Source organism: Balaenoptera borealis (genome assembly GCF_965194805.1).
Source record: "Balaenoptera borealis genome assembly, chromosome: 10".
NCBI classification, from domain to species: Eukaryota; Metazoa; Chordata; class Mammalia; order Artiodactyla; family Balaenopteridae; genus Balaenoptera; species Balaenoptera borealis.
Window position 1 is genome coordinate 70,529,409 of NC_138874.1, and position 15,267 is coordinate 70,544,675.

Consider the following 15,267-nt stretch of genomic DNA (forward strand, 5'->3'; position numbering starts at 1 on the left):
ATGAATTACCAGTGCTCTCTTTACTACTAGAAATAAAGTCATTAATGCCTTTAAATTTTGTCAGATTAGGGAACCAATTCATAAAACCTATCCTTAAGATTCTATTCCTCTAGAACCACTCTTGGTTCCAAAATTTGTATTAGTCAGTGTTCTCTAGGGAAACAGAATCAATAGGCTATATATACACAGTAAAAGAGATTTACTTTAAGGAATTGGCTCACATTACTATGGGGGCTAGCCAGTCTGCAATTTGCAGGGCAGGCTGTCAGGTCAGAGATCCAGAGAAGAGTTGCTGGTGCAGTCTTGAGTCCAAAAGCAGTCTGGAGACAGAATAGCTTCTTCCTCGGGGGACCTCAAATTTTTTCTCTTAAAGCCTTCAACTGATTAAATGAAGCTCATCTGTATTATGGAGGGGAATCTTCTTTACTCAATGTCTACTGGTTAAATGTTAATCTAAAAATATCTTTACAACAACATCGAGACTAGTGTTTGACCAATATCTGGGTACTGTGGCCTAGCCAAGTTGACACATAAAATAAATCATCATATAAGCTAAAAATTTTAGTAGATGATCTGAAGGAGGAAGGTCTTTCTTGAAACTTAAATTAATTCCCTAGAAGACCAAATGAAAGAAAGAAAATAAGAATACAAACTAGAGAGAGAAAGAAAAAGTACATGCAAAGACTACAAAGAGGCAGAAGTAAAGAAATAGATAATAGGTATAAGCCTTAGAAGATAGATTCAGGAGACCAACCCTATAAATCATAGGAGCTCCAGAAAAAGAAAAAAGAGTAGATTGAGAAAGAGCAATTACTAAATAACTGAAGAAACTTTCCTACAAAAGAAGATCGAGTCTGCAGATTAAAAGGTTCTATAAGTTGTAGGTAAGACCGATGAAATGAAATACACCTGGTAACATTCCTTGAATTCCAGGGGGAAAAAAAAAAATGTTTTAAGGTTTCAGAATGAAAAAAAATGTTTCTTATAGAAGAATAAGAATCAGATTATCATTATATTTCTCATCTAAAACACTGCAAGCTGGAGGACAGTGGAGTAACACCCAGAGAAAATTGAGAGAAGAGGACTGAAATCTCACAATCCTAAAATCACCAAAGATTCATTTATCAGGATTTAAAAACAGGAGATAGCTGCAGATAGGCAGAGTTTGATAACACATTAACTACTTAGCCCATCTCTAACCAAACAACTAATTAATCAGAACAGAGACCTCAGATTAAAGGAAGATAGAAAATGAAACAGTATAGAACGAAAAGCCTTGCAAAATATAGTTGTATAGCTACATAAAGAATGACTGAGAATGGATCATTTAAGTGCTAAGAATGATTTTTTGAAGTAGAAAATAATATAACTCACAGGAAAACCTATTAATAGTCTGGAAAAAGAATTAATATAGAGAAGCGCTATTGTAGAGTGGGTAAGCCTAGGTTTGAATCCCAGTCTGTCTTCTATTTGAGGTGCAGGAAAGTCATTTATTTTAGCCTTTCAGTAAAACAAAGATACTAAGAGTACCAACATCATAGGGTTGTGGTGAGGATTAGATGAGTTACTACCTATGAAGGACTTAGTGTGGGATACATATAAAGATATTACAAAAACAACAATTGCTACTACTATTACCATTATTATTATTGGCGGTGGTGATAGTAATAGAAACAGAGACTTCGCTAATGTATGGATGCTTGTTGAATCTCTCCCTTAGAAAGCTTATATTTTTCTAGCTATCTATATTATAATGGTAAACTATACAAAATATAAAAAGTGTAATATACTTTTTGCACTCACAAACCACCTTTTTCAACAGTGTATTGAGGTATAATTGTCACACATGTGCACCCATGAAACCATCATTACAATAAAGATAATTGAACATCTCCAACACTGCTAAAAGGTTCTCATGTCCCTTTGTAATCTATCCATCTTGCTCCACTCCTGCCCTCAAGGCAGCCACTGATCAAATTTATGTCAATACAAATTAGTTTGAATTTTCTAGAATTTTATATAAATGGAATTATACAGTGCATTAGTTTGCTAGGACTCCCATAACAAAACACCACAGGCTGGGTGACTTAAACAACAGAAATTTATTTTCACAGTTCTAGAGGCTGGAAGGCCAAGATCAAGGGGTCAGCAGGGTTAGTTTCTTCTAACACCTCTCTCCATGGCTTGTAGCCGACTACCTTCTTGCTGTGTTCTCACGTGGCCTCACATTCCCTCTGTGCCCATGCATCCCTGGTGCCTTTGAGTGTCCTAAACTCCTAATCTCCTCTGTAATAGGTTTAAGTGTGCCCAGCACTGATCTAAGTCCTTCACAAATACATGCTGAGTCATATGGTAGGTATACGTGTAATTTTATAAGGAACTGTTAAACTCTCTTCCATTAGAGTGGGTTATGAAATGAGACCTTATTATAGTTTTAATTTGCATTTTCCTAATGATTAATGATTTGAGCATCTTTTCATATATTTGTCACTCGTATATCTTCTTTGGTGAAGTGGCTGCTCAAATCTTTTGCTCACTTAATGTTGGGCTATTTGTCCTCTTATCAATTATAGGAACTCTTTCTATATTCTAAATACAAGTCATTTGTCAGATAAATGTTTTGAATGTATTTTTCTACCAGTCTGTTGCTTGCCTTTAATTTCCATAACAGTGTGTTGAAGAGCAATATAGGTATTTTTTTTTATTTGATGAAGTCCAATTTGTTTTTTTCTTTTACAGTTCAAGGTTTTTGTGTCCTATTAAGAAAAACTTTGCCAAATCCAAGTACATTAAAATTTTCTCTCTGGTTTTCTTGAGAAGTTTTATGGTTTTAACTCCTATACTTAGGCCTATGATCTACTTTGAGTAAATTTTTATATAAGGTGCGAGGTAAGGGTCACAGTTAATTTTTTGGTATACGAATATGCAGTTGTTCAGAACTATCTGTTGAAAGATTATCCTTTCCTTATTGACTTGCATCCTTAAATTCAGATATTAACATCTGCTCTGCCCTCATGTGATTGTAGAAAGAACTAAATGAGATATGTGTAAATGTGCTCTGAAAAGCGGAAAACTACTAGAAGTCTAAGTCACTATCATTATTAGTTAGTTCTGAGTATACCCTGACTTAAAGACAAGTAACAGAAAAAGTATTGGGCCAGGAGTCATAGAACCTGACATGTGGTACGGCCTATACGTAGAGATAGAGATATAATTATATAATTGGGACCTTTGACTTCTTGGAGTGGCACCAAATTGTTGGCATTATCTCGTAAACTGTCTAATAATGGTTTATCACCCCGATTTCAGAAATATTCATCAATGCACTTCTGCACACTCTCCCCACAGAAGACAGCATAATAAATTATTTCAACTATCTTGGGAAGGTACTTATTACTTTTATAACCATAAAGTTATTTTAGATCTGAATGAACCAACTAAACATGAAAGTATTTATCCAATGATAGCAGTCACTGTGTTCTACTCTGATTTTTATGACAACCACCTCAAGTCTAATAGGGGACATAGGAATGTAAATAGATAATTAAAACACAGTTCAGTAAGTGGGGAAGGGTAGTCACAAGACAGTATGAGACTACTGGAGAAACACCAAACCTAGCTTTGAGGAAAATAAGGGAAGTCTGGCCAAGCTAGCTCTGAAAGACAACAAGAATTACCTCAGCAAAGAAGGGAGGGTGGGTGGTTCTTGCAAGAACTGCAGATTGAAAGGCTTGGGGACAAGAGAAAGACAAGGATGAATCCCAGAAACCAAAAAAAGTTCTGTGGGAGAGCTGAAGCTAGAGAGGTGAAATTTATGCCATGCTAAAGAACTTTACCATGATAGTAGCAGACAACCAAAGAAGAGCTTTAAAAGGAGGGTAACGTGATCTGATTCGCATTTTAGGGAAGTCATTTCAGTAGCTGCTGTGAGTAGATGGGAGTGGAGGCAGTGAAGAAGACAGAGACTAGCTGAGAGATAAAGCAAGCTCCATCTAAGTTAGCAGCAGTGGGAATCAAGAGATGGGGGAGGACTCTAGAGGTATTAAGAAGGTAGAAGCAAAAGGACTTTGTGACCATTTTGGATACTGCAGGTGACTCGAAGTTTTCTGGCTTGGACAAATGAGTGGTTAAACTAGATAAGATATAGAATAAAGGAGGAAGGTCACATTGTAGGAAGAAAAATGGTAATTTAATTTGGAAAATTTCTGACTTTGAAAGGAATGTGAGGCATAAAAATGAGATTTCCAGCCTAAGAGTAAAATGGTGTTGTTTTGTTTCTGCTCTGTGGATGGTCTGAGACAGACAAATCTGCAACTGGGTGGGGAGGGGTGCAGCACTAGCTTTACCCAGCACAGGAAAGCTATGTGTAACCCTTTGGCAACAATCAAAGGGCAGACTCTTGTTGGAGGGTAGATTGACAGCTTTAATGTCCAGGACAATGAATATAAATAGTTCCATTGTATTTGTGTGTCTAAACAAAATGGCCAGGGAAGGTGGTAAGGGCTTGGGGTATCAAATGTGGCAGATGTCTCAGACTATTAGACTTTATGTTTTAGATGGTTCATGGCCTGAGAAGTAGCAATACATAAGAACAAGGTTGAAGGACTTATGAAAACAGCCCTGTGACAGTGACTAGAAGATTTACCTGAGATAGAAGACTTGACCTTCATCATGTTCTAGCATATTCAAGAATATGCCCAGGTCATCCACTGCTAGCTACCAGAGCTCTTCATCATGGTCACAGGTCAAAATGGCTAATACTGAAAGTCATACAACCCACTTTTTACCTTTTCACAAATGTAAATAGGAAAATAATTAAAACCATTGTTAGCTTACATGGAAGAATATCTCGGTATCTGTTTTTGTCTCTGTTGTGTAGTTCATTCCCAGAGTGGAACACAGCTGGAAGATTCTTAAGTTCTAAAGCCTTTAAAGGGTAAGAAATATAAGTCATGTATTTACTATAAGAAAAAAAAGAAAAAAAAAGGAAAAGAACAAATTTGTTTTTGTGTAGTGTTCATAATCCTTAAGTCCCTTCATGACATGTCCTGATGTTAAACGTGTTGTATGGTAAGTAGAGAAGTCAGAGCCCCATTGGAAAAGTCCTATATAAAATATCTTAAATTTGAGATGTCAATCAACAAGTTGCTTGATAAGGAAATGTTCAACTCTCTGGAGATACTTTTTTCCTTGAACTTCAAGATTTTTTCTTTTTCATTAAAAATTAAAAAAAAAAACAACCAATACAGAATATTTCCTTCTTAGGACCTACCCCTAAATCTATCATTTTATAAACAAAAATAATAAAATAACAGCAACAAAATATATAAACAAAAATATAAAGTCTCACAATTTACTCCTTGCCCCATGAAGAAATTATAGCTATGACACTAAAGAATTCTTCTTTTCAAAAAACTTTCTCTACCAACTGTGAATTCAACATTAATTGAATATTTAGTATGTGCTTATCACTGTTCTAGATATTGAAATACAAAGATGAATCTGAAAATGGCCTCATCCTTAAGAAGTTAACAGCAGTTAGAGAGGTGGCCGTGTGATCAATGTAGAGAGACACTAGTATACATGACAGCACTAGATTGTACTTGAAGGGATGGGAAGGAAAGCTCCTAGAAAGAAAGTAGCACTTGAACTGAGCCTTCCTGAGTCATCAGAAGTTAGTCACATGGAAATTTGTGTGTGTGAAAGGAAAGAAGAGGTGAATGGGTATCATACCAGGTAGGAGAACTGTAATAGAGGCATGGAGGCATACATGTCCTCTTGGGGTAACAGTTAATAGTATGTTAACAACAGCACAGTGCACATGATTTAGCCCAAAGGGAAACTAAAACTAATTAGGAAGGCCGTGTTTCATACACAAAAGGAATTGATATGTATCCAGTCCTATCCTATTAGAATATTTGTGGATAAAGCCTGAGAGTCTAGACTTTTTAAAAGCTCTTCAGTAATTCTTGGGTAGCCAACTTGGCACTACCATAAGTTAGTGTTGGCAACTACTGCCATGGGGAATGAGGAGTCAGAGAAGGTTTTAAGCCATAGGATAATATGATCAGATTTGTACATTTTAATCTTTCTGCAAACCAATTCTAAAATAAATCTAGAAAAAAAATATCTGTAAGAAGAATCAGAACAATTTTGTAAAAGAAGAGTAAGGAGGGAAGACTAGTCTTAATTAATGGTAAAATATAATATAAAGCTATGCTAATTTTAGAAGTTTGGTACCAGTACATGAATAAACAAATCAATGGGGAAAAAAAAAGCACAAAAATAAATTAAAATATATGTGTGGCTTCAGTATATGAAAAAGTGGCATTTCACATTACTGAAGAGAAGCTGGGACAAGAAGATCTTTGGACAACTGATTAGCTATAGAATGCTGGGTCCCTACCAAATATCTTACAACAAATTAAATTCTAGCTGGGTGAAAGATTTACATATTGAAAAAACTGTAAAATATTAGAAAAAAAAAGCATGAAATAATTGCTATGCTCCTAGAGTGAAAAGGGAATTCCTAAAGGACAGAGAAAACCCTGAAGCCCAAAAAGAAAAAACTGACACATCCAACAACTAAAAATTAGCTATTTCTTCTCAGTAAATGTATGTGCACGCATACGTGTAACACAAAGTGGAAAATTTTCATAAGTATAACACGTTCAAAAGGTATAATTTCTTCATTATATAGTTATTAATTGATATGAAAAAGAATAAATAGAAAATTGAGCAAACAATTGGAATTAGCAGTTCACTGAAGATAAATATGAAAGGCTTAAAAGCATATGGAAAGCTATCTGTTTGTTCTCAAATTAAGAAATGCCAATCAGATCATCAACAAGAAATCATTTGTCATTTAAAAGATGAACAAAGATCTAAAAATTTGATAGCACAAATACTGATTGTCTTTCTAGGACTTTGCTCTAAAAAATACTCACACATATGTACATGAAGAGGGGTGATTCTTGTTCATAATAACAATGTCTAGAATAATCTAAATGTCCATCATAGGGGACTATTTAAAGAAAAGAAAGTCTTTATTCATATAATTAACTACCCTGCAACACTTAAAAAGAATGAGATATGTGCTCATAATATATTTGGGAATTATTTCTTATGTGGAATTTTTTTTTCTTTCCTTTCCTTTTAAAAAGGAAAGAAAGGGTAAAATAGTAAAGTACATGTCAACAATTTTTTTGAAAGTTTATACGACAAATTTAATAGTGGAAAGGGGGCCTAAGGAGTCAAGGGAGAAAAAGAGACTTTATCCATTTTATAACCTTTTATGCTGTTACTCTTTTACTATGTACACCTATTACTTTAAAAACCAATTTAATATTTAAAAATAAAAACAACATACTCAATCTAAAAAGGAAAAAGAAAACAAAGAATAGAAATCTTCTAGTTGAGACGTGGAAAAAGAAATCACATGTAGACTTTGGTTAAGACCAAAATATTTACCATAAATTCCTGGGTGATTTCATACTCTGATACTTTTTTCTCAAGCATTTTAAAATAATTCTTGATGGTTGATTGCTCATGAATACTGAATATTAATGGTCGAACCAGAGCCAACTGAGCTAGCTCCCTTTCAGAAACAATTTCCATACCTAAGAAAGAGAAAAATTCATATTTGTAACATATATATGTGAAGGGAGATTTTATTTTTATTGTTGCTGTTTTCTCCTAAGTAAAGACTCAGCCACTTAAGAATTAATGGAATTTTGTCTTTCCAGAGGTGAAGAGTCTATTACTTTGAAAGGAAGGATCCTTATTTTGGAAAAATCATGACTATGTACCTTGAAATTACACAAAATCCACTATTCTTGGAGAACACTGTTTGAGAAGTGTTCTGTTTTATAATGTGATTGAGGGTACGTATTGACAATTATGCCAAGGCAAGCACGTACAAGACTTGGATGGGAAAAAGAGAGAACTTTTGCCCTCCCTGGGACCAAGCGTTTGGAAGTCCCTAGAGTCTGAGATGAGAGTATGTGCTGAGTCTAACGCACCTCTAACTCTAAAACAGATCAAGCATGCACATGTGCGTACACATACACACACACACACACCCCACGGATTGAGAAGATCTATATGATGTAATTAATAGCACTAAAAATATATATATATAATATATATCTCTATATGCTATATACAATTACAAGTAATTATATATGATATATTGTACTATAGATGTAGATATATATTATATAGTTATATACTTATAACCAATCATAACAGAAGAGAATACATTCTATTTAACAGTATATATGGGAATTTTTTGAAAAAATAATGGTCTTTTAGGTCACTTGATAGTCTAGATTCCAGATATCTAAAATTTTACAGATCATGTACACTGGCCAAAATGCAATAAATCTAGAAAGTCAATATTAAAAGAATATTTTAAAAAAGAATTTTGAGGTAAAATGCTCAAGTGAAATCTCTTTCCAAAGCTAAATATATAACAAAAATCAAGTAAATAACAGCAAAAATAGACAAGAAGCAATTAAGCAAAAGAGTGGGCATAAAAAAGAGATGGAAGTTTCTAAGAATCTGCACTGCCCTGGGAAACTCATCTTGTCTGGAGCCCTACTATATCCAAAAGCTCTTTCTAGGGGTGGAAGTGAGGGACTGTTGGTTGGGAAAGACAGTCACAGAAATCCTAAAATTTCGCACAAGTATCTCTAATAAGATAAGAAGAGGTCTAGGAAGCTCAGAAGAGGAGACAAAATTCCCACTAGAAGCCATTTTGATCATCTTTGATCCCCAAAAGAAACACCAATTTGGCTTCCCACTGTGTTCTAGCCTTACTGGGAAAAAAAAAAAAAAGCTGAGAGAAGGCAGAGAGATAAGGAAAGAAAAGGTAGAATGACTACAATGGACGCTGTAATTGACTCCTCAACACTGATTCTACCCACATGGTTAGTTAAAGCCGTTTCTAATCATTCCACAATAATTCCCTTACCAGTGAATAGTTTGGTAATAGGTAGGTGATTTGGGTCAAGTGGAAGCAAAAAGAAGTTTGTTCAAGGCTTATGGGCAAGAGAAGCAAGGCTCTCTCCCACCTCAATCTCTTGAAACACAGAAGCAAAAGGCACCAATTACCACAAGCAGCCTTATTGTGATCATAGAAGGAATGAGTTGAGTATAGCAAATACGAAAAAAAAACCCATAAAGAATCTATGTTCTTGATGACATCACTGAGCAACTGATCATATTGAACCTAGAATACTTCCCATCTCTGGACCTCCATTATGGCAGAAAATATATTTATTGTTAACATCATTTTCAATTTGGTTTCTTTTGACTGCAGCCTGGTCCAAGAATTCCAATCAAAGTGTTACAGGTCAGGCTTCAGCTATAAATAAGGGCAATTATTATATAACAGAATTTTTGCAGAAAGCCAGTTTACAGAAAAGGAATTTTCTCTAGCTATTTGGTGCCAACAAACAACATTGGGTGGGTGTGAAGAACAGGTGCTTCCCCCATTATGATCCAAAAATAACAGAGCAGAATGGTCTGCCAGGAAAACTGCTACATTTGCCACAGTGAGGACTCTGAGAAAACTGGACACCACTGCTCTAACCATTGGCTCCTGGGTGACACTACCTTAGCAACCAGAGAGGAATTAGAAGTCGCCACCTCAACTGCTGGCTCTTGTAATGTACCACCTTAGCTATAATGAGGCACTAGGAATGCCATGCATGCTATGGTGTGTACCAGCAACATGGATGCTTCTCTACACATTTAAGACTTGGCTAAGTGCACGTGACTGGTCAAATCCACAATAGCTACAAGGATGCCTGAGAAATATAATTTTTAGTTTTTCTGCCTGGACCATACAGGAAGGTATGCTAAGAGGAGGGTGTGATCAATGTTGAGTAAACTGATCTATAATATCTGTCACATAACAATTCATCCACACCTTTTGAGCTTTCTGGTCCTTTCCTCTTAACCTTCGGCACACTTGTCATTGTCCTCAGGCTAAATCCAGCCTTCAACGCGTAGTTTATAGTGGAAGATAACTAGACTCAAATCAAATGGAATGAGAGACAGAAGAATTCATTCATGCTCAACCAGCAAAATGAAAGAGATGCAGAGCTATACATGTTAGTAAACAAGATGGAAATAAAACATGAGATGCAGAAAAAGTCAGTAATGCAATATGTCATGCAAAAGATTTTTAATCCATTCTGAATGGAACCTAAAATAAATTGTAAATCCACCATCTGCAGAAAGAAGTAATAAAAATATGAATTATTTTAAATGAGTTCAAAATGAGGTAAACAAAAGAATAAGGTGGAAAATAAATTTATAGACCTAAGAAAATAAATTAAAGGCCAAAAGGACTTGATTATAGAACTAATAATTAAATCAAACCCTGCAAAAAACAAAGTAGACAGTTGAAAATAAACTTATTCATAGGAAAAAGATACGTACATAAATTAATGAAGAGAAGAAGTGGCAAACAGCAAAAGATAATGCATATAAAGACCTCATCAGAAGCTCAAGAGGAACTCAAGAAATCCTCCCTTATGATGGGAGAGGGGAGCAGCAGCTTCTGCAGGAAAGGCATGAAGTCCCACCCAATCTTCCCTAAGGATCGAAAGCATAAGAAGTCGAGAAAAGGGCAGCAAAACATACTAGCCTCAAAGCACATGTTAAGACCCACTAACACTGTGGGTAGAGAGAGGAGGAAAGCATCCTGGGCTCCGACCATAATATATCATTTTCCTGAAGAAGGGACTGGGTAACTGAGAAAGTGCTACCCCTAAGACCCAAGGACACTGCACCTGCCTAAGACTGAGGTTGAACAAGGATAACAGAGAATGCTACTCCCACCTCTCACCAGGTTAGCAAGCAAAACAATTTCAAATAAGAGCACTGTCACTGGGGAATGGACAAAATCATGGACAGGAACCCTCTCTGAGATGCAGGCCTAATGGAGAAACCTAAAGCAGAGGGTAGAGTATACGTTGAAGTAAACCCTCTGGGATGCCATTTTCCATTCTAAGCACAAGGTAACAATACAGGAATTTAAAGCCGGTGGTGCACTGAGAGTAACCACAGGAACATCGAAACTCAAACTCAATTCCTGACTAAACTGACTCAACTCCTTACAATGAAGGCCTACTGAAGAAAGAAGCATGTCCTTTCCTATTTACCTCAGTCTCCAGGAATGAGATATCCGGATTTCAACAGCAAAAAAATTATATGGCACACAAAGAAGCAAGAAAAAGAAAAAATAAAACTGTCAAGAGACAAAGTAGTCAACAGAACCAGTCAGAGATAAGACACAAATGTTAAAACTATCAGACAATGAATTTAAAATAACTAAGATCAATCCCAAAAGCTTTACTGAAAAAAGTGGACAACGTGCATGAAAAAATGAGGTATTTCATCAAAGAGATGGAAGCCATATGAGTTGAGCAGAAATGCTAAAAATAAAAAATACTGAAATAGAAAAAAGAATGCCATCAAAGGGCTCATCAATAGGCTTGATAAAGGCAAGGGGGGGAAAAAATCAGAGAACTTAAAAACAGGTCAATAGGCATTACCCAAACTGAAAGAGAAAAGAGTGGTTGGGGAAAGGCACAAAAGAGGTCATCCACGAGCTAAAGGCCAAAATCAAGCAGACTAATATTCTTGTCATTGGAATTCCAAAATAGGAGAAAGAGAGAGAGAGAGACAGAGAGAGAGAGTGGGGGAGAGAGAGACTGGGAGAGAGAATTGGGCAGAAGAAATATCTGAAACAATAATGGCTGGTAATTTTCCAAAAATGAATAAAAGACACCAAGCCTCAGATCCAAAAGTTCATCATTAACTACACAAGTCAGAAGACAATCCAGAATCCTATAACTAATAAAAATATCTTTCAGAAAAAAATGAAGGAGAAATAAACTCTTTTACAGACAAACAAAAACTGAGAGAATTCATTAGCAGCAAACTTGCACTATAGGAAATGTTCAAGGAAGATCTTCAAGCAGAAAAAAATATATTGCAGAATAGGAAACTGAATCTACATAAAGAAATGAAGAGTTCTGAAAATTCCATAAATGTAGTTAAAATAAATCTTTTTTTCTTAATTTTCACTTCTCTGAAGGGTAACTGGCTATCTAAAACAAAAATAGTAAATATGTATTTTGTGATTATTATGTAAAATTAAAATGGTTGACAACAACTGCAAAAAAGATGGACAGGAGAAATTAGGAAGACACTAAAACTGAGAAATTAAAGATGTATACTGTAAATCCTAGGGTAGCCTAGAACACATTTTTAAAAGAGGTATAAATAATAAGCAAATTGGGAAGAAAAAAGGAATCAGAAGATAATCCAAGAGGAGGCATAAAAATAAGAAAAAATTTAAAGAATAGAAGGAATAAACAGAAAACAATGAGCAAGATGGTAGAGTTAAATCTAAGATAGTAGATATAAATAAAAGCAGCCTAAATACACCAATTAAAGGACAGAGATTGGAGATTGGGTGAAAAAGTAAGGCCCAACCATACAATGCCCACAAGAAACCACTTTAAATACTATAACACAGGCAAGGTAAAAGGATGGAAAATATATATACCATGGGAACACTAATCAAAAGAAAGTGGAGTGGCTATGTTAATATCAGAGAATATATCAACAACACAACAGACTGCAGACCAAGAACATCGCCAGGGATAAAAACATCATTCCTGGGGAGAAGGTTAAATAAGTGGAGGTAAAAGGATTTTCAGGGCAGTGACACTATTCTGTTTGATACTATAAATGATGGATACAAGTTATTATACATTTTGTCCAAACCCATAGAATGTACAACACCAATAGTGAATCCTGAAGTAAACTATAGGCTCCAGGTGATGATGTGTCAATGCAGGTTCATCACCAATATACCACTCCAGAGGGGGATATTGATAGCAGGGAAAGTTATACATGTGTGGGAACAGGGAGTATATGGGAAATCTCTGCACCTTCTGCTCAGTTTTGCTGTGAACTTAAAACTTCCAAAAAATAAAATCTATTGTTAAAAAAGAGCATCACTAATGACAAAAGGATCAATTCACAGAAAAGACATAACAGTGCGAAATGTGTTTGCACCTAACAGAATGTCAAAACACATGAAGTAAAAACTGATAGTACTGCAAGGAGAAACAGACAAAACAGACTTCAATACTCAGCATTCAGGAATAAATGGAACAAGTACAGAGCAAATCAATAGGGACAGAAAAGAAATGAACAACTTGACCTAATTGACGTTTATAAAACACTCTTTCCAACAACATAATAAAAATTCATTTCAAGTGTACCTGGAACCATCACCAGATAGACCATATTCTAGGCCAAAAACCAAACCTTAATAAATTAAAAAGGGGAATTCCCTGGAGGTCCAGGACTCTACGCTTTCACTGCTGCGGGCCTGGGTTCAATCCCTGATTGGGGAACTAAGATCCCGCAAGCTGCATGGCGGGACCAAAAAAAAAAATTAAAACGTATTAATAAAAAGTATGACCTCAGACCATAATAAAATTAAACTAAAAATCAATTACAGATATCTGGAAAATCCTCAAATTTGGGGGAAGTAAATAACATCCTTCTAAATAACCCATGGATCAAAGAAGAAGTCACAGAGAAATCAGAGAACATTTTTAAAAATAGACTTTATTTTTTAGAACATATTTATCTCTACAAAATAATTAGTAGATAGTACATACAGTTCCCAATACCCTCTGCCACACTTTCCCCTATTATTAACATCTTACATTAGGATGGCACATTTGTTACAATTAATGAACCAATATTGATATATTATTGTTAACTGAAGTCCATACTTCAGATTTCCTTAGCTTTTCCTTAATATCCTTTTACTGTTTCAGGATCCCATCTAGGATTCCACAATAAGTTTAGTTCTCACGTCTCCTTAAGTTTCTCTTGGCTGTAACAGCTTCTCAGACTTTTCCTGAATTTGATGACCTTGACAGTTTGAGAAATACTGATCAGATATATTATAGGATGCCCCTCTATTGGAATTTGATGTTTTTCTCATGATTAGCCTGGGTTTATAGATTTTTGGGAAAATCACAGAGATAAAGGGCCATATTCATCACATCATACCAAGGGTACCTACCATTAACATGATTTATAACTCTTGATGTTGACCTTGATCACTGGCTGCAGCTTGTCTCAGATTTCTCCACTACAAAGTTACTTTTTTATTCCCCTTTCCATACTGTACTCTTTGGGAGAAAAAAATCACTATGGCAGCCCTACTTAAGGGATGGGGGAGTTACGCTCCATCTTCCTTAGAGTGGAATATCAACATAATTTATTTAGAATTCTTCTGTATGGGAGATTTGTCTCCTCTCCCCATTTATTATTATATTCATTCATTTATTATATTAGTATGGCCTCGTGTATACTTATTTTATACTTTGGGTTATAATCCAATGCTGCTTTGCATTTTTGCTCAAATTGTTCCAGCTTTGACCACTGAGGATGAGCAAATATTTTGAATTGAACGTAAATAAAAACACATCAAAATTTGTGGGATTCCACTAAAGCAGTGCTCACAGGAAGATTTACTGTATTAAATGCTTATATTTGAAAAGAAGAAAGAACTCATATCAATGAAGAAATCAATGAAATTGAAAACAATAGGGAAAATAAATGAAACTAAAAGCTAGTTCTTAGAAAAGAGCAACAGGGTTTCTCTGGTGGTGCAGTGGTTAAGAATCCACCTGCCAATGCAGGGGACACGGGTTTGAGCCCTGGTCCGGGAAGATCCCACATGCCACGGAGCAACTAAGCCCATGCACCATAACTACTGAGCCTGCACTCTAGAGCCCGCAAGCCACAACTACTAAGCCTGCGTGCTGCAACTACTGAAGCCTGCGTGCCTAGAGCTCGTGCTCCACAACAAGACAAGCCACTGCAATGAGAAGCCCGTGCACCGCAACTAAGAGTAGCCCCCACGCACCACAACTAGAGAAAGCCCGCGAGCAGCAACGAAGACCCAACACAGCCAAAAATAAATAAATAAAATAAATAAATTTTTTAAAAAAAGAAAAACACCAACAAAATCAATAAATAACCAAACTTATCAAGAAACAAAGAAAAAAGACACATTATTCCAAATCAAAGAGAGGGTATCAATTCAGATATTACAAATATTACAAAGTTAATAAGGGAATATTTTGAACAACTCTATTTCCAAAAATTAGACAACTTACATGGATGGGACAAATTCACTGAGAGACATAACTACCA

General features: G+C 35.6%; 1 protein-coding gene across 1 annotated transcript in view; it reads right to left on the reverse strand.

Annotated features, from left to right (window-relative positions):
* PTPN20 (protein tyrosine phosphatase non-receptor type 20) overlaps positions 1 to 15,267 on the reverse strand; it is a 102,081-nt gene that overhangs the window by 34,472 nt on the left and 52,342 nt on the right. Inside the window, 2 exon segments of the mRNA XM_082407151.1 lie at positions 4,837 to 4,927; positions 7,471 to 10,034. Of these exon segments, the coding sequence (XP_082263277.1) occupies positions 4,837 to 4,927; positions 7,471 to 7,617 (238 nt within the window). The 5' untranslated portion in view covers positions 7,618 to 10,034.